The sequence below is a fragment of the Sphaerodactylus townsendi genome, linkage group LG01 (assembly GCF_021028975.2).
Source record: "Sphaerodactylus townsendi isolate TG3544 linkage group LG01, MPM_Stown_v2.3, whole genome shotgun sequence".
NCBI lineage: Eukaryota > Metazoa > Chordata > Lepidosauria > Squamata > Sphaerodactylidae > Sphaerodactylus > Sphaerodactylus townsendi.
The window spans coordinates 88,908,940-88,928,019 of NC_059425.1; the positions used below are offsets into that span (position 1 = coordinate 88,908,940).

Here is a 19,080-nt window from a genome sequence, read left to right on the forward strand (position 1 = left end):
TGCCATCTCCACACCAGCAGGTGGCGGTGCTCCCCGGTGAGGGGAGAGAGGCGGGGCTTCCAGACCGACAGCGGAGGAACCTTTCCCTCCGCCCATCCGTAGCCGGCGGCGGCGGTGATGGCGGCCGTTTTGTCCCCTCGGGTGTGTGACAGCGACCCGGCCACGCCTGGAACCCAGTCGTTAAAGGTGAGGCAAGGGAAGGTGGCTCCTTTGCTGGCTGTGTGTGGACGTGGGGAATAAATAACGCTAGGAGAAGCCGGGAACTGAGTCGCTGCGCAGAGGGAGAGAGGAGCTTTTCCTTCCTTTCCCTGGGTTTGTCGTGAAGTTGATTCCCGGGAACTGTGCCAGGATCTGGAGATGCTCTCCGGGTACCCAGAAGGGACTTTTCTTAGGCTGCTCTGCTTTGCCTGAACTTAACAGCCCTTACCCTCTTTCAGCTTTGGTTGCAGCACATACCCATATTCTCAAAATAACCGGCTGTTTGTCTGCTTACCCACCTTTATAACTCCTAGCAGCAAAAGGCCGATCATTATGACTGGTCGGGTGTGTGAAGACAGAAGTCTTGTATATGGCAAGGGAGAGGGTGTTTAGAAGATGCCCGCCTGCTCAGCATAAAATACTTTTTGCATTGGATTTCGCTTGTAACCCATAATAGTGAATAGTAGTCACTCATATCTGTAGGGAAGCGAAGGAAATTTGTTGGGAGAGACCACTGATGTGTGAGTCAAACCTGTTTACTACTGATGGTGACCCCAACCGCTGAGAACTTAGCCTTCTGTCCTTCAGCATAGTCCCACTTGGATTTTGTTTCTTGGTCTCACTGACACGCTTTAGTTGGATGTATATTTAGAATTACAACTTCTCTACAGCAATATGAGTCCTGGTTACCATATGAGTCCTGGTTACTTCATGATATAGCCTCTACATGTATATAGCCCAGCATGATTTCTTGCCTTAGTAACTGAGTGTAATCTAAGCAAGCTTGATCCGTTTTGCGATATTGTTAGATGGAGAGGGTTCAGCACTTGTCTACCTGCTGCTTTATTGGCATTTCTAAAGTGATTGTTGTCTGAAGTGATTCCTTGGATTAATTTCATCCTCTTAAGAGGATAGCAAGTAATATGTGAGTGCATATATCTGCTAAAACAAGATTTTAGATTTTGGTGTTCAATACTGTTTAGAGCTTTCATTGTTTGGGCCTTGAAATGCATAACACTTTTGTTTAGGTCTGTGATGAGTATGGTGTTTTCTGCACTGAAGCAGTCTGTTGTGGTTTCTCTGTTGCTGTAGTAGTTTCTGATGCAGAATAGTGACAAGAGAGCTTCTACGTGGCATGCTTCCCCTCAGTTTCCCTGCCTTAGTCCCTCAGCAGAGTCATTCTTCCCTCCCCATACTCCATGGGTCTTTTTCATTTTGTAAAAAAATAATCGCAATTGGTTATCCTGATAGCATTCTGGGTTATTCATTGAATTCCCCACTTTCATTTGTTTTTAAAGCAAGTGTGTAGCCTTTTTGATGCAGCGATATGAAGGGAGAGGCATTTAAAAAAAATGAAAAGTGGTGATTCAGAGAACTTGAGTGCTATAATAATTGTTGCTCATCAACCCCCCCCCCCCCCCAAAAAAAAAAGCTTGTCTTCCACCAGTGGTGGAGGGAATGATTGCCCTGTGGGCAGGACCAGGAAAATCTGAAGAAAAGTTCAGATTTTCCTGGTCCTGCCCTGTGTTGAACAGCCATCCAGGCTTTGCAAGGCTGGTTTGGGAAGGATTATAGGATATCTGAGGAAAACCCAGAAGGTGCAGGAATGATGTTGTGGGAAAACGGGTGGGGGAATGTGCTTCCCAGTAGCCTCAAACACAAGACAAATAATATGAGTAGAGGTTGATGTGCAGTGCAGCAGTTCTTTGGAGTCCTGTGTGTTAACATATGGTATTTTGATCTTGTCTCAGGATGAAACAGAAGAAAATTCAAATGATGGCAGCCAACCATCTAAAAGACGGCGAATGGGCTCAGGGGACAGCTCCCGAAGCTGTGAAACCTCAAGTCAAGATCTTAGGTAATGTATTTTTTAAAGCATCATTTTCTAGAATAATATCATGTATGTTCTTTCTGATAATATCTGACTGCTCACTTAGTCAAGAGGGTGTTAAAACTGTTAAATGTACTTTTCTGTGAACTAAAGCCCTGAAATTGAGACTTTAACAAAGTTAGTGACTAGAAATGTTTAAAAAGCTTATGCTTCTGTTCCTCGAAATTAGCCAAACTTTTGTTCTTCTGAAAGAGTGTTTACAAATGGTGATGCTATTCCCATTCTAGATAAAATACTGTAATTTGGTGCAAACATAGTTCAGGATACCTTGATGAGTAGATTAGACTAGTAGATTGAAAATGGTACATTTTAACGTAACATTCTTATGGTAAGTTTATACCTAAGACAGGGCAGCATTCTAGTACAGAGCAGGTAAAACTGCACACAGATGAAATGTTAGATTGCAGAACTTTCATTTTTTTTCTTCTGTTATTTATATATTTATTATTCCAGATTTCTGTTAATATGCTCAAGACAGCCAACAAAATCACAGTTGTATTAATACAAAATAGAAACACAAGTTCAAATACATTCCTAAACTGCTGGTGTATTGAAGTGCTGTCCTTGTGCCTCCTTTCCAAGTGACAATTAATGATCCTTGAAAATTGATTGTTTCAAGTTTTAATCTTTTTTGTTTAGCTTTAGCTACTTTCCAGCTGAAAATCTTATAGAATACAAATGGCCACCTGACGAAACTGGGGAATACTATATGCTTCAAGAACAAGTCAGTGAATACTTGGGTGTGACCTCCTTTAAGCGAAAATATCCAGGTATTTATATTGAAGGCTTATTTAATATTGCAAATTAACTGTTTACAAGTTAGCATTTTTAATACACAGTTAAGTCAACTGGCACTTTTATAGACTGAAAAAGAATGTGTCTGAATTCAGCCACGAGAGGATAGAGTTAAGGTGTTCTGTCACTTCAATGTAGCTGTTCATGATATTTCCTGACCAGTTATGTATCATCATCATTCCCCGCCCCCGCAACTAACTGTTTACTCTGCAGTTGAAGGATACAGGCCCCAAATTGTTGTTTTCCTCCTGGAGAACATAAGTTCAGGGGAAGGGGTGTTAGAGGGCAGGGAAAGGATTAAGTTCTCCCCTTCCCCCACACTGTAGCTTCTGATCTAGATCTAGCTTATATTACTAGTGCTATTAATGATGGGCAATGTAATCCTAAGGGGTGGGGTAGTTGCAGCATAGCCAGGGACAGTTCAACCCCACCTCTTCCTAAGAGGTGGCAAAAAGGGACATTGCCTGTATTCCATATGTCTGTATTGCCATATGACATTTAAGTGTCATATGCAGCTCAAAGGGTTTTGCTGGTGTAAATCAGCACCAGCAAAAAGGGATATTCCTGGCCTGAAAGATCTCAGGAAGCCAAGTTAAGATGACTGTGACCTGGATATGCCCCCTTTAGTACAGTGTGGGCTTTAGTACACTGGAGAACCACTGCCGTGTGACTCCCCAGCACTGGCGTAAATGCTCCTTACATCATTATGAGTGGCATTTATGCTGATGCTGGGGACATGCCACCTCCGAAGGGATTTTGCCCTCCCCCAGGACTGTTAGAACCCCCTCCACAGGAGAATGTATTAATCTCCTGATGTTGTGTCTATTTCATAATTAGTCTATTTCATAATTAGTGGGTATTGCTTTCCTTTATGACAAAGGAGATTGTGGATTTTTGTATTTGATGATTCATTATTATGCTAAGATTTTTAAGGCTAATAATGCACTTGAAAGTACATTCTGTGGAAATCAGTGGATATAACTGCAACAATATTATGTTTTGGATCAAGACTCCAAACATTTGAAAATATTTTTAGTAATGCAAGCTCTTGAGTGAAATCGAATTTTAATGCAGTTGTATGTATTTCGTAGTTTTGAAGAAGTTGCAAAAATCCATTTTGCTACTTTTTTTCTCTTTTCCTGGAGATTTAGAAAGACGAGATTTATCTCATAAAGAGAAACTCTACCTCAGAGAGTTAAATGTGATTACTGAAACACAGTGCACCTTAGGTAAGACATTTTTATGTAGTGTTTAAATATTCTGAGGAGGCTAAAATGAAGTTGTGGGTAGAAATATTTTTGGTATCTGGCTTTTAATAATAAATTTGCTTTAAGAATTTAAATTTTTTTGAGTGGTTTCATTTCTAATTAGAAATATTTTAAAATAAAGAGGGACTCAGTTTTTAACTCATCATGTGAGTAACTCCTGGATATTATTTAGGTCTAACAGCCTTACGTAGTGATGAAGTAATTGATCTGATGATTAAAGAATACCCTGGCAAACATGCTGAGTATTCTGTCATACTTCAAGAAAAAGAACGTCAGCGAATAACAGATCACTACAAAGAGTATTCGGTAAGTGTTCTCTCAAATGTTATTTAATTACTTTTTTAAAAAAAAGAATGGCATGGATTAGCGATAGAAGGATAAACATATGCACCTGATGAACTAATAAAAATGTTTTTCTTTCAGCAAATGCAGCAGCAGAACACTCAAAAAGTTGAAGCAAGTAAAGTTCCAGAATATATTAAGAAAGCTGCCAAGAAAGCTGCTGAGTTTAACAGCAACTTAAACCGTGAACGAATGGAAGAAAGAAGGGCCTATTTTGATTTGCAGACACATGTAAGAGCTTAACTTTCTGGCTCAAATTACTATAGGTAGCTTCTTGTTTGTAGTAAAGATGTCAGGGTGGGGTTTTTTTGGTGTTTTGTTTTTCTGGCTGGCATTCCTTGTTATGTTAACATTGAGTTTAGTGTTTCCCAGGAGCTACAGCTTGATATCATTTCTGACCCACTTTGCTATGTTGCTTGTTCTTGTTTGATCAGGGAATTCAACATAGGTCTTGAATTGAAGACACCGTCTTCTAGCCTAGTATTTATTGTCTGTGTACAAAATAGTGCATACTAATGCATTTGCCGTTGTTTTAAATGACCCCTTTATTCATTGCTCTGGAAAAAGTTAAAGTGTAACAGTATTTCTTTCACCTTTCAGAATAGTTAATGCCGTTTAGTTAAATACTGGTTCTTTATGTTTTATTTTATATGCAGCTCTGTTTGAAAAGCAAAAGAGCACATGAGAAGCCATAGCAGTATTTTGTGAATAAAGCCTAAATTGCACCTTTGCCTGCTGAAAACTCTTAAGCATTTGGTGCGGCAGCTGTCCCTCTTGCCTGAGGAAGTAATTCCCATGGCACTAATTCCAAGATTCTTCTTCAGACTCAATAAGTATTCAGAAATCTTGTACATGGGACAGAGATTCACGCAACAGATACTTCCACCCATGGTGTTGTTTATTTATTTAGAAAAATTTTGTGATCCTTCAGAGAACATGCCTGAGGTGGTTTACTAAATAAAAATTAATATAAACAAAACATTAACATTTATTAATTATATTACAGCATTGAAGACCCAGTCACGGCAAAAAAAATATAGACTACTGAATAGCTTACAATATGTTTCTGCTGCAAAAACATTATAAAATAGTATTTTAGAAAATTAACTAATACTTAAAAGCATGGATGAGTGGGAATATTTTGAGCTGGTGCCTAAAAGAGAGCAATGTAGGTCCGCTGTAAGCCTCAAGGGGAAGGAAATTCCATAAGCCGGGTGCCTCTACTGAAAAGGCTCTGTCTCTGGTTGTTCCCCACTTCACCTTTGAAGACAGAGGGCTAGGGAAGAAGAAGAGTTTTGATTTATATCCCTCTTTTCTCTCCTGCAAGGAAACTCAAAGGAACTTACAATTTCCTTCCCCCCCCAACAAACGCCCTGTGAGGTGGGTGGGGCTGAGAGCTCTGAAGAACTGTGACTAGCCCAAGGTCACCCAGCTGGGAGTGCACAAGCTAATCTGGTTCACCGGATAAGCCTCCGCTGGTCAAGTGGCAGAACAGGGAATCAAACCTGGTTCTCCAGATTAGAGCACCCCTGCTCTTAACCATTACACCACGCTGGCTCTCCAAGTACTGCTGCCAAGGGCTGACAAGTACTGGAAGCTCTATCGTTGACTGATATCACTTCTGAGTTTTGTGATGTTACAATAGTTACCCCCCCAAGTCCCAGCCCACGCTGTCTCCTGTTGATTGCCTGGGGGAGAGGGGGACAAGGAGAGGAGTTGTGGGGCAGATTTTAACTGGCAAAATGAAAAATATGGAAGGAGGCAGCCCTCTAGGTACCCTGGCTCCAAAACACTTACAACTTTAATGTTAGGAACTATCACTTTGAATTGTGTCCAGAAATGAATTTGCAGCCAGTTCAGATCCTTCATCACCAAGGTGATACAATCTCTTTATCGCACCAGTGTCAGTAGCCTGACTTGAGGCATTTTGGATGAGTTGAAGTTTCTGGAGTGTTTTCAAATGTACCCCCAGCCTACAGCAAATCACAGTAATCTTACTTGGATGTAGTTGGACCATAAACCTCCATGGCTAGATCATACTTTTTGAGTAACAGCCATAACTGGAGTATCATCCAAAGGTGATAACATGAATAACTTGCCACAGGAGACTTCAGTGTTCACCTCTAGGCCAGGCTCCAGCTGTAACTCCAGTCCTCAGGAGAGTGCAACCTCCGCTAGGACAGGCTGATCTCTCAGTCCTCAAGAAACTTATTTATTCACAACATTTTATCCTGCCTTTGATCATAGTTCCCAAGATGGTACACATAAAAACATTCAAATATTTGAACCATTAAAAACAACATTTAACATGACAATTAAAATTATAAGATAATTCAATAAAAACCAGTGTTGAAACAGTGTGATCCAGGGCACATGTACCTATATTTGTGTGCTCCATGTTGAGTTACTTTGTATGCAAGGAGTGGGAACAAAATTATAATGTGTGTGTATAACAGAATTTTCAGGTTGGCATTTGTCTTATCCACTTCGGGTTGGAGGGCGGAGGAGAGAGAACTGAGAATTAATGTGTTCATGCACATGAATCAAGTCTGGTGGTATTGTGGCAGGACATTGTACTTATTCGGCAATAAATACTTGATGATCATACAGAAAAGTAAATTTGTTCTACAGTTGCATTGGAATGTAAATTCCTTTCTTTTTGTGTTAATGCAGGTTATTCAGGTACCCCAAGGAAAATATAAAATCTTACCTACTGAACGGACAAAAGTTAGTCCTTATCCAGTGGCTCTTATCCCAGGCCAGTTTCAGGAATACTATAAAAGGTATGGTGAAACTAATGATATAAAGTTGTGCTGATGAATCTACTTTCATTAGCAAAGTGTAATTTGTAGAAACTGCAAATGGAACTTGACTTGAAACAAGAATTTAAAGGTATGAAATACTCATGGAGTGCTAACTTGGCAAACTGAATTTATAAAGACCATAATACCATAGAGCTGCTATGCTAGATTAAATGAATGGTTCAGAATCTTGTTTTCAGTTGTGGATGACAACCAGGTATCTCTTGGAGATTCTTGAACACAGCATGAGGATCAGTATACTTTTTTTATCCCTAGTGTCAGGTGTTCAGAAGGACACTCGCTCAATCCAAATACAATCCATAGTGGATCTTTCCTGCTTTCCCCTTCCATTGCATTTTACTGATCCTCCCCTTTGTTCCAAGGGGCCAGTGGACCCTCAGGAACAGCACGAGGGACTAAGGGTTGGTCTGCAGTGGGAGGAGGGAATTGACAGAAATCACCACTGCCTCTCCTGAAGGTATTAGTACCTTTTTATACCTGGGTGGTGAAACAGAAGCCACTGCCTGTGTATATGAAGCTTCATTTAGTCAGCATCATTAAATAAATGGCTTAACTGTTCTCTATGAATCTCCCATCCTTTTAAGAAAACCATCTAAATCTGTAGTATTGCCAGATATCATCAGGAATTTTGCAATTTAGCTGTATCTTGCTTGATTGCAACCTATTCCAGATAAAGTGAATTGGGAAATATATTCTAATATCACCAAGATATAACACTATTCCAGCCCTTGCAGGCAGTTTGCCTGTGGTGGACTGAATTGACCCCAATAAGAGTCTTTTTGCACAATAAGGAAATGCTGATTGCTGGTTTAAGAAGAAGCTATATACACCTCTCAAACTGGTGGATCTTCTTTGTGTGGCTTTTCCTTTAAATATTGTATCTCTGTTTGTCTGTATTCCTTGTAACATTCAAAACCAGTTGCAGAATTTCATGAAAGGGCGCCTCTGTCTGAATTTCCTGTTCAAGTTAATCCTGTTCAAGTTAATCATTCTGCAGCATCGTCAAATATTTTTAAAGTTGTAGCATTTCTGTTCCATACAGACTTGTACTCTTGTGTATGAAGCTCTGTATATAGGTATTGTGGCTTTCTCCATTGTTTTGTTCCTAAGCAATGAAAAAAATTGTTTCACATGTTATTTAATCTCCAGGATTACTATTTATTAGTCAATATTTATAACTATTATATGGTACTGAAAATAAGTACTGCTTAACTTTAGATATTCCCCAGATGAGCTTCGATATTTGCCACTAAATACAGCTCTGTATGAGCCTCCTTTAGATCCAGAGCTGCCTGCATTGGATAGTGATGGAGATTCAGATGATGTGGAAGAGCGAGGTGATGAAAAGCGTAAAATCAAAGGCAACTCGGTGAGCTGAACCTGTACTTTAGAAAGAAATAATAATCTCCCCACTTCTTTTTTATAGCTGATTGATTTGTTGATGGCTTTGGTCAGTCTCTATCACAGTCTCTATCATACCGAGTGGCTGCAGCTGTCCCTACACACTTTTTTCTATTGAAAAGTGTCAGATCAGCTCCCTGATTTTCTGGGAGCTTGAGGTGAACGAAGCAGATGGAAGAATGAGTAAAACACAGGTGGAAGAAAAGCTAAGCTCAGATGACAGGCTGTTTGCAGGCTTACTCTATGTCAGTATTGGCAGCGAACAACTAATTTCCCACTCCTGTCAAATATGTTCAGTACCATACAGCAGAGGTTTTTCAGAGTGGTGAAGTAGCTTCTTTTAGTAGAACTGCAGAATGACTCATGAGCTCTCCGAAGCCCATTGTCTTATTTGCTTAATGCTTTGCAGGTAAAATAATTTGCATCTGATCTTGCTTAGGTTCCACCTTGAATTCAGTACAAGGGCAAAAGATGTCCAGCGTATCTAGTCCTAATTTATGGAAGGAGTTTACGTTTGATGAAGTATAGTTCACATCCCTTGCTGCTTGGCTTACCATCTAGAAGGGAAGAAATAACTGGTTGGATCCAAGCAGTAATGGATGTGTTACTGCAAAAGGAAGCAGTGTTGGTTGCTTAGAACAAATGTTTCTCTTCATGGCACAGTGTGGAATGTTCTGTGTAGCTGAGTATTTGTTTTACTTCTCGGGTGGGAGGGAGAGAAGGTGCATTTGAATATGTCCAGGTGGAGTTCATTTGCAGTTGCATTTGTATGTGTCCTCAAGGTAGACACAATAGATAACCCAACTACACAGAGCATCCCACATTGTGCCATGGAAAGAAGTGCATCTTATTGTGACATGCTTCTGAAGATGCCAGCCATAAATGCAGGCAAAACATTAGAAGCTGAAACTACCAGACTGTGGCCATACTGCCTGGACAACTCACAGCAGTTAATTTTGGCAGTGAAAGCCTTCAACAAGCATTTCTTAGGAAACTTACAAGATCTTAAATAAGGCCTTGAGTGACAGTGCAACTTGCCTTGGCAAGCCACTGAACTTGGTGACTGCTTGATGGATTTAAACCTGTTTTTCACAGTTGAGTGTCACTTTTCACTGCTGAATTGCTTGTATTAAAAAAAATGCTTTACCTTTTCCTTTCATTGTGTCTTAGTAGAATTTCACCCGGTTGTGTCAGAAATTATATTTCTTTGGTCTGTTCAGTATTCCATAAGGATGAAGCAATTGGGACGTTTTAATATGTTATTGTTATTTTATGCCTGTTCATTGGTGTTGTAGTTTATCTCCCCAAAACAACAGAACCCAGATTACCAAATTGTCAGCCATAATTAACTTGGAATATTGAAGTACTCAGCAGTGATGTCTTCTCTTCTGTCATTAGAGTTGTGTCTCAATGAATATGACCTTGCCCCATCACTCGTAGCCTCATGAATATGATTCCCACTCCATTTGAGTGTATGACTAGACTAGTATTACCTTAATAGGTATCTCAGTACTAAAAAAAAATGACCTGTCCCTCCTCTTGAAAAGTAAAGGATGTTCCTTCTTTTGATCTTTATCAGGCCTTGAAGTTTTGAAGGAGCTCCTTTTTTTGCTAACCTCAGTCAATCAAACAAAATCCTGGTATTTTTGTTATAGGACAACTCATCTGGCAACGTATCTGAAGGAGAATGCCCCCCTGAAAACCAGGAGGAATCATTTCAGGGAAGACCAAAAATGAGGGAGAAGAACTCTACTCCAAGAAAAGAAGGCTCCAAACGTTCTGTATCCAAATCAGTTCCTGGGTACAAGGTAGAAGAAAAAAGCCCCTGACTCAGCTTCTTTACTGCCCAGCCTCTCTCCCTGAAACATTTAACTTTGTTTTTCAAAAATATGGAACTTCTGCTTACTATACTTGACTAGCTGCTCTTCTTTTGTGCATTCCTGTTTGCTTCCTTACTTCCTGTGGCTTTATTTTACTTGGGGCCTTACTGTTTGTTATCCTGGCTGTGGAGTTGCTTCTGGTTTCTGTTCCTAAATTGGTTCCTAAGCAATTGCAGCATGAAACCACATTATAAGGAAGATATTCTAATTTTTTGAGTGGGTGGGGAGGTGTTTTTTGCACTGCCTCCAGCTGCTAAACAATTACATTATCAAGTATAAATGTATAGGTTTGGTTTAAAATAGCTTGCTCTCCAGTGTGACAGTCTATCACTGTAAAATGCGGCTAAAATGTTGCATATCTACTTCAACTTGTTTTTCATCTGGAAGGAGTTAGCTGAGTAGAACATGATTTTGCAGTATACTCTTAAGAGAATTTCCTTTGTACGCAAGAAGTTGCAAGCCTAATTTGGAGAAGCATTGCAATATTGAGTTTAGCCAGAAATTCAGTTATAGCCGGGACCTGTTCATACTGCGCTTTTTCATTCATAATTCTACATAAGAAACTGGTCATGGATTCATGTCTTCCTCCCCCACTGTCAGTCCTTTATTGTATGAAGCAGGTAGTGCCTAGAGGAGGATTCTGCCATTTATGCAAACATGAGCTCTCCATGATCTTGCAGCATAGAATTCATGATACAGGAATCCCAGATTTTTGCAGTGCAGAAAGACATTTTATATTACGGGGTAAGGGAATGTCCCTGATTCCAGCGTGCAATCTCTTGGATTGCCTCTCGCCTTTGATTAAATTCCATGGTGAAATGAAGGACACCAAGAATGAATCCAAGGTTGTTTCTTTCATTATTCTTATTGCTGGAGTGTGGGGTTATAAGGTCTAAACAGGTCCCAAAGCTCTCTGACCTAGAAGCAGACTTGCATTTTAAACAGCCATTATTACATCTAGTATTTCATCATCAGTATTATTGATTAATTTCCATTTAGGATCAAGTGTATTTTCAAGTGTCAGTGGAATTAATCTATCATTTTGAGGGTTAAGGGAAATAAGAAGCAATAACTCAATAGCTTCCGTTGAAAACAGTGAAACCTTTGCTTTGTATTGCAATTGCAGAAGGTTAGGCAAATGTATTGGAAAGTTTACAAACTGAAAGTTGAGAAAAGTAACTGAATTGCCAAAAAGATGATTGAATAATGTTGAGTTATGAGGTTGTGCAGCAAAAGTAACTTAAACATAAAGTTTCGTAGCAGGTTATCAAACTGCGCAAGTTATGTTGATTAATTTTATATCATTCAAAATAAGCAGTTCCTTTCAGTTTGGATTGTGGAGCTTTGATCAAAAAGACTTCCAGGAATACTGTTTAACTGTATACTTACAGACTATCTTACATACTTGCTCAACTTTAGTTATATCTTTTTCAGGAATTAATTTTAAATGAAGTTAATAGAGATGTTAAACTTTTGCAAAACGTGTCTATTTTTACCTATTAGCGCTGGAAAAAAATGTTTACTTTATTGGCCAAATATATGCCAATAATATGGTGGCTGACAAAATCCAAAGATGATGCTTGAGTGAAGTCATTGTAGCATTTTGGAATTTTACAAATTATGTGGTCAAAAGTCACATAATACATCTTTAGCTAGTCCATTGTCTGCTAACTTTGGAGCTGTATAGTTCTCAGATAGGAACATGAATCCAAGTTTGCACTGACCAGTGATTCAAAACCATTTTCATTAACTTTGGAAATGAAGAGTAGCTTCCTCTCAAATGACTATTACTATATTCTTGTGCATTTGCATTTCAATGGGATAGGGGCAGGAAATCTTCTAACTGGATTGGACCCCAGGCAGATAGCATAAACTACTTTCAAACCTATTATTGCCAACCGTGTTGCTACTCTATGTTGCTACCTATGGCACTTAAGCTGAATGAAGAATAATATTCACTGCAAAAGACTTTTGCTTTATGCAAAATCAGGGTGGTTTTAAAATATAGTACATTTCACGAAATTGAATTGATTAGACATGGAGATTTATCATCTTTCTATAACAGATATTGTTATACCATGTGTCTACACATTAAGGCAGTTTTAAGTCTATAAATGGGGTATTAATTGTTTTCCCCATGAACTCTTAATATTTGTAATAGCTTTATTATGCACCATTCACTAGTGCACCTGTATATTATCATATTCTAGTTTTTAGATCGTAATATTCATAAAACAGAAAAACAAGGGTAAGAGCAGTTTGGGCATTCATGCGTACTTTTCATAGCCCACAAAATATGAGTTTACAATAGGTATTTCATATTTCTGCTTTTAAAGAGGCAAATTGGTGTATTTTATTACACTTCTGATCTTCTTTTGTTCCTCAGTTGCTGTGCTCTTGCTTTTAACTGATGAAGGACTCAGTTTACATGCAGTATTTTATCCTTAAAATTAGGGAGATTTGTGTGAAGCCAGTAACTGGGGCGAAATCTTGACTTCATCCCACTTCTCTTTTTATCTTCCTCATGCCAGAATCTTATGCTTCACATATAGTTGCTATGAAAACAAGAAAGGGATGTTTTTGCACTGTGATTTTAGAGAACATGGTATGATTATTTAGCATTTTTAGCTATTTTGGCCTTTAGCTACAACTCTGAACGCTGGATGCTTGATACCATTCTCCAATAATATTTAAGCAGCTTTCCTAACAGATTGCAGCTGAATTTCAAGAACAGGATGGAAGAGTTTTATTTTCTTCACCTCTTTTTTGGTTGAGTTAAAGATTCCATGGATAGCAATACCCTAGGCAGTGTTTTTCAGTGTTCCTATAAAACCATTTTTATTATTTTCTAGTAACACTTGAATTGCTTTGAAATGTGAACAGCCTTTCCTTTGTATTATACTTTTGTAGGAATGTGTTTCTGTGTTTTGGGAGGATCTTTTAATTTGTATGCAGTGACTTTCACATTAATGTTTGTGGAGCTGGGAATAGAGGAAAACTTTATCAATAAATGCTCCAACCTCAGTGTTTTTTAGCATTTAGAGGGTTATCAAAATGTTAGCCACACATACCACAGCACAGGTACAGGAACTCAAATGTAGTTTTGGGTGGTAAGAGAGAGGTTGCTGCTGTATGCTTCAGCAGTAGAATATACACATAGCAAGAAAATTAGAGAAGTGCACTTGTTGTTCTATTTTGGTATAGCTTAAAACAATAAACACCTGACTCGTAGAATGTAGCAGTAACAAAAGGGTGAATGCTGCAGGAATGATGTTTGATCCTTTTGTTGGGAGGAGCAGGGTATAAAAATGGTATACATGTAGGAGTAGACTAGCTAATAGTGCCATTTTATATGTATGTTTTCACGTCCATGGTATTTATTATTTTGTAGAGACATTTGTGAATGTTAGACTTCTTTCATCATTTGATTATATTTATGTATTAAACAGGTGGAATATGCTTCTTAAAAAATAAATAAGCAAAAAATTATTCATGAATGCCTCTGTCATCTTTTGAAAAGGGAGATGTGCATACATGCCTTGTTGGGTATTTGTTTAAAAAAACAAACTATGGAGGCCGAACAAGTTAAAATACTGTAAAATCACAGGGATGGATTTTTTTTTTTTAAAGTTGAAATTGGACTAGCCCATATGAAACAAAAATGCTACAGAGATTAGTTCTTGCAATTATTGGAAAGTATTTGGCTAACGTAGCATCTTTAGATAGACATTGTTTTTAAAATCAGTGTAATAACTTTTCCACTTAACTTTTTAGTTAATACCATTTTACGTTGAAACAAATTTTATTTTGTTATCCATTTGGTAAGTGTGATTTTGTAGTTAAGTAATACTGAATACTTACCAGTATATCTGCTCTCTTAGAAGACCAACAATATCCCTATCAAGAATGTGTATCTGAGTTCAGCACAGGAATATCTCATTGTCTGGGTCTTTGGTGGGCCTGCGTGTGGGACCATCCCATGCTAATTAAAAGCCGTTCACTCTTTTCTTGTTGGCCTTGCACAGTTCTGCTTGCTCAGACCTCTCACTCTTTCCAGGCTGAGATCTGTTCAGATGTTTTGGTGGTTACTTGATAAACAGAGGTTTTTCTTCCAAGAAGAAATTTGTAGGGACAGTATCACACACTAGTCTACAATATGCAGCCAATTAGCCAGCTCACACTTGGAAGCTCCAGCTCTGCGAATACAAGAGGCTCCAGGTTTTCAAGTACTGCTATGATGTTGCTGTATAAAAATGAGCTGCATCTTTCCATGGCTTACATAAGAAACAGTTTCGAAAGCTATATTGTACAAGCACAAAATGCTTGTAAGAATTATGTCAGTTTTATTTACAGAAACCTGGTTTAATGTATCATTTTCCAGCAAAAGAACGGAATGTTTTAAAAATTTGACATAAAGAGAGAAACCAACTTTTTAGATTCATCAGATGCACTTAATGTTTGTTATAAAAATCTAGTATAAATGATTTTTCTGCAATATTTTCTGTATTAACATAACTGTAAATCAAAAATATTGTAAATAATTTACTGATCTATTAATAGGCTATTTTAAGTGATTTGCATTGCTTCAATATAGTAGGTAATTAAAAATGTTTTGGTGGTACTGGTGAAGGTGGACACAACAGGTGGTTATAGCTGTATAAAATATAGTTATCCAAATTTAAGTAAATGGGAAATAAGATGTAAAATACCTGGAGCATTTTCAAACTGTATCACTTGATGCTAAATTTGCTGAAATAACGCAGAACAGTAATGGTGCAAGATTATACTTGGGAGTCTTGTAATGTGTACTGCTGCTAATTTTAGGAGTTAGTTCCCTGGTTACACCTGGTGATCATACAACCATGACTATGGTAGTGCTACACAGATTATTCTCAGTGGAATAAAGAAAAGTTGTATGGTGTGTGGACACAGGAGCGTTTGTTTAGCATGCGTCTTCTGCTCAGCTGGCAGGAGGGCTAGGAAATAGGTCTTACTTCCCACCCCTTCAAGGAAGTCCATAGCTGCAGCTTGCTTCCTTTCTTCCATGGAAGTCAGTAGCTCCCATTGATACACATACAGTAAGTGTATTAAGACATTGTCAGAAAAACTTCAGGCAGCAGTGGTGACAGCATTGCAGCCTGAGACCTCAGAGTGGAGTTCCTACTGTCCAGAACTGAAAAGACTAATGTTCCGTTAGTTCATTTTATACTAACGATACCACTTATGTAGCTCTCTGATTTTAGTAGGAATACTGTGGACCTCTAGGGATCTTTGTGAGTCTGTATATGATACTTGGCAGTACAAACTAATGCTCAAATTCTTCCTTGGTTTATGTTAGTTAGCAAGTTCTTTGCATGTTCGTAGTTAATTAACTTATGGAAAATTTGGATATTAACGTTCAATGGCATGTGTTTCATTTAAACAGAAATGTCACTAATTTTTGTTCATTATGAGTCGTCGAATCCTATGTCTGTTTCCACAGGCATAGGTCTAAAACCAGTGAGTAAGGGGGATGATTTTAACTCATTTACCCACTCTCAATGTAGCCCAGTAAATTATACCCAGCACTGTTCTGGGTATTCCCTGAACATTAGTGGCACTGTTTAGGAGGCAAGTAAATGGTGGGACTGAGAAACCTCCATTTTGAGAGCTAAGTTTCACTCATAAATTATTGGACTCAATGCAATTATTAAGGCTACAGACAGATTGTAAACAGTTACTTTGTCATATTATGATTCTGTGATTTGATTATTTGGTTTCTAACATGCTGTCTTGGTCAGAAGTAAGTTTTGTGTAATATATGCATAGTTCACTTTGTGTATGTTTTAAATATTATGATCATTTCTATTCAAAGTATTTTAATCATTGCAGTCTCTTTAATCACTGTCGTTAATCAACATCATACAGAGGATTCATTAATTTATAGAAGTTAAAATGAGATGAACTTTGAAAAAAAATGCCTGTATCAGTTCTTGTGGAATGAAATTATAGCCCTCTTCTACCCTTCCAGCCAAAGCCCATTCCAAATGCTATATGTGGAATTTGTCTGAAGGGTAAGGAGTCCAACAAGAAAGGGAAGGCTGAAGCACTTATACACTGCTCCCAGTGTGAGAACAGTGGTAAGTAAAAGAATGCTCTAAAGTGACAAATTAATTGAAAAAAATGATATGCAAAATAACGTGCAAGCTTGAAAATTCAATTTTTTTTGCAGTTTTGTGATTACTACGGCATAGCTGATACACTTAAAAGGAACTTAATATTTTGTCTAATGAACATTTTAATTACTTCTCATAGAGATTTCTTTTGACCATTCTAGTAATGATGCTGGTTTTGATCTAGGTCATCCCTCCTGTCTGGATATGTCTGCAGAGCTTGTTGCCATAATTAAGACCTACCCTTGGCAATGTATGGAGTGTAAAACATGCATTATATGTGGACAGCCTCACCATGAGGAAGAAATGATGTTCTGTGATGTGTGTGACCGTGGCTATCATACATTTTGTGTGGGGCTTGGTGCTATACCCTCAGGTAATTACAACAATTACTCTTTTTTTGAAGATCCATTTCTTGATTTATTGAAATCAGTGAAGCGTAATCTGGTTTCCTTTATTCTACGGGAAAGGTATTTACATGTGATAAATTTATAAAACTGACAACTTTTTGTGTCATATTATATCCTATAAATTAAGAATTGGCTATACACAAGATTTCCTTAGACATTTTATTTGCTCTTTCACAATCTACATTCATGAGAAGTCTTTGAAATCTCGAATTATTGGCAGAAGTAGAATTGCTTTCCCACCCAAACTGAGGATTAACAGTAAAGTTGCAAAGAATATACTGAAACATAGAATACATGAGAAATTTTGAGAACCTTCCACAGCATTTTCTGGACTAGTTTTCTTTGTATGCAAAGCAAAAGGTGTGAGGAGTTATCTGAAATGTCAGTTGTAGTGGGTGTATAGGTATACTGTGACTTAATGCTTGTATTTTTCCTAAACTAATGGCACTGAATTATTAGAACTATTCCAGATGAATTGCTTTGTTCATTTGAGGTGACCTCTGCTCTTTCCTCCCACCACTCTCTATTTAATAACATGTAATATTTCAACAAAATTTCCATTATGTGGAACACTGTGTCTAGGGAACCTAAAGTCTAGTAAACTAATAGTAGTTGAATATGGGGGATGATTATTTATTAATCAGCTATTGCTAAAACCATTCTGTTTTAATACTGATTTTTTAAATTATTGTTTAGGACTATGTTTATACTTACACAGCATTTTCCACCATTGGACAAGAGATCATGCAGTTGATCGTTTCCCCCTATGCCTCATGTACTGCTGTTTTTTCCTTTGTACAAAGAAAATCTGAGAGACATATGATAGTGCCTCATGTGAAACTTCAAGCAGCGTACTACTTGCCTTTGTTCTAAAATTTATTTGTGAAATTAATAGCAGTATGCTGCTTGAATCCCAGTTAATTCACAGTATTATGGAATGGATATAGAATTCCTCTGTGATTAAATGAACCAATGTAGAGGCATGGCTTGCTGTATTCAGATGGTGCAATGTCATACATCCCTTGCACATCTATCAGTATTACCATAAGAACTTTCTTTCATTATGAGTGGGGTATGCCTTTTTTGTTAGGAAGAAGGAAAAAAGCCTCAAACTGAATGTTGGTTTGCACTATATAAGGTAGTTATAATTTCCTGAAACTTGTTTCTAAATTGCATGACATAGAAAAATGTCCAGTCCAATCCTAAAAAGAATTGTGCTTAAAAGTACATACCATGGAAGTAAATCGGATGAATTCCTGAGAAAGCATAAATAAAACTACAAGCTAGTTTGCAGGGCAGTCCTGTGCAGTGTTACTCCAGTGTAAGACAACTGAAATGAAAGGGTCAAATTGAAGTAATTCTCCTTAGAACTGTAGATTTCTTAGCAGAGGCTTGTTTGTATAATACCAGTTGTTTAGTCTGTTTTTCACTGACATTTCTGATTTTGTAGGTCGTTGGATTTGTGACTGTTGTGAAAGGCAGCCCCCAATTCCTAGGGGTAGAGGAAGAAGAGGGAAGAACAGTAAAGAAGGCTAAACTCAGTTATCTCATGTGTAAAACTGCATATAACTAAGAGCTAAATTTGGTGCTATTTAACTAACCACTCTGTATAAGGAAAAATACCACTCAAATGTTTTTCACGAAATAAAACTTTCAATTTCAATTATGGGTAATGGCCTAGTGACCTTTGGGCCTAGTAATGTGACTTGTAATAGAAGCACTTAAGCAGGGGTGTGAATACTGTCTAGTGTGCAAATACAACTTGTACCAATAGTGTGGCATATGCATCTGTGCTGCATAGCAGTCATTTCTATAGAGAAACAACTATTCTTTTGTTCTACATCTCAGTCAAAGTAAATGAAAAGATTGGATTTCTGGCAAGCAGTTAATATTCTTTCACTACCTAAGTGCAGGGTAGCTC

General features: G+C 38.0%; 1 protein-coding gene across 2 annotated transcripts; it reads left to right on the forward strand.

The window, feature by feature from the left end:
* Nucleotides 1–40: 40 nt before the first annotated feature.
* Nucleotides 41–18,822, forward strand: PHF10 (PHD finger protein 10). 2 transcript variants are annotated; one of them, XM_048486878.1, is made up of 12 exons: nucleotides 41–186; nucleotides 1,950–2,056; nucleotides 2,729–2,859; nucleotides 4,030–4,113; nucleotides 4,325–4,458; nucleotides 4,576–4,725; nucleotides 7,168–7,277; nucleotides 8,535–8,685; nucleotides 10,373–10,525; nucleotides 16,608–16,716; nucleotides 16,937–17,125; nucleotides 18,610–18,822. In XM_048486878.1, the coding sequence occupies exons 1-12, from the start codon at nucleotides 118–120 to the stop codon at nucleotides 18,693–18,695; spliced, it is 1,473 nt and encodes a 490-aa protein (XP_048342835.1). In that variant the 5' UTR covers nucleotides 41–117; the 3' UTR covers nucleotides 18,696–18,822. The 2 variants fall into 2 exon arrangements, with proteins under 2 accessions (XP_048342835.1, XP_048342845.1); XM_048486888.1 differs by having other exon boundaries at nucleotides 4,036–4,113.
* The last annotated feature ends 258 nt before the right edge of the window (nucleotides 18,823–19,080 follow it).

Coding starts and splice junctions, on each gene's coding strand:
- PHF10 (XM_048486878.1), top strand. CDS start 118: ATGGCGGCCGTTTTGTCCCCTCGGGTGTGTGACAGCGACCCGGCCACG. Junction 4,459..4,575: donor ATCACTACAAAGAGTATTCG/GTAAGTGTTCTC, acceptor TTTTTCTTTCAG/CAAATGCAGCAGCAGAACAC. Junction 8,686..10,372: donor GTAAAATCAAAGGCAACTCG/GTGAGCTGAACC, acceptor TTTTTGTTATAG/GACAACTCATCTGGCAACGT.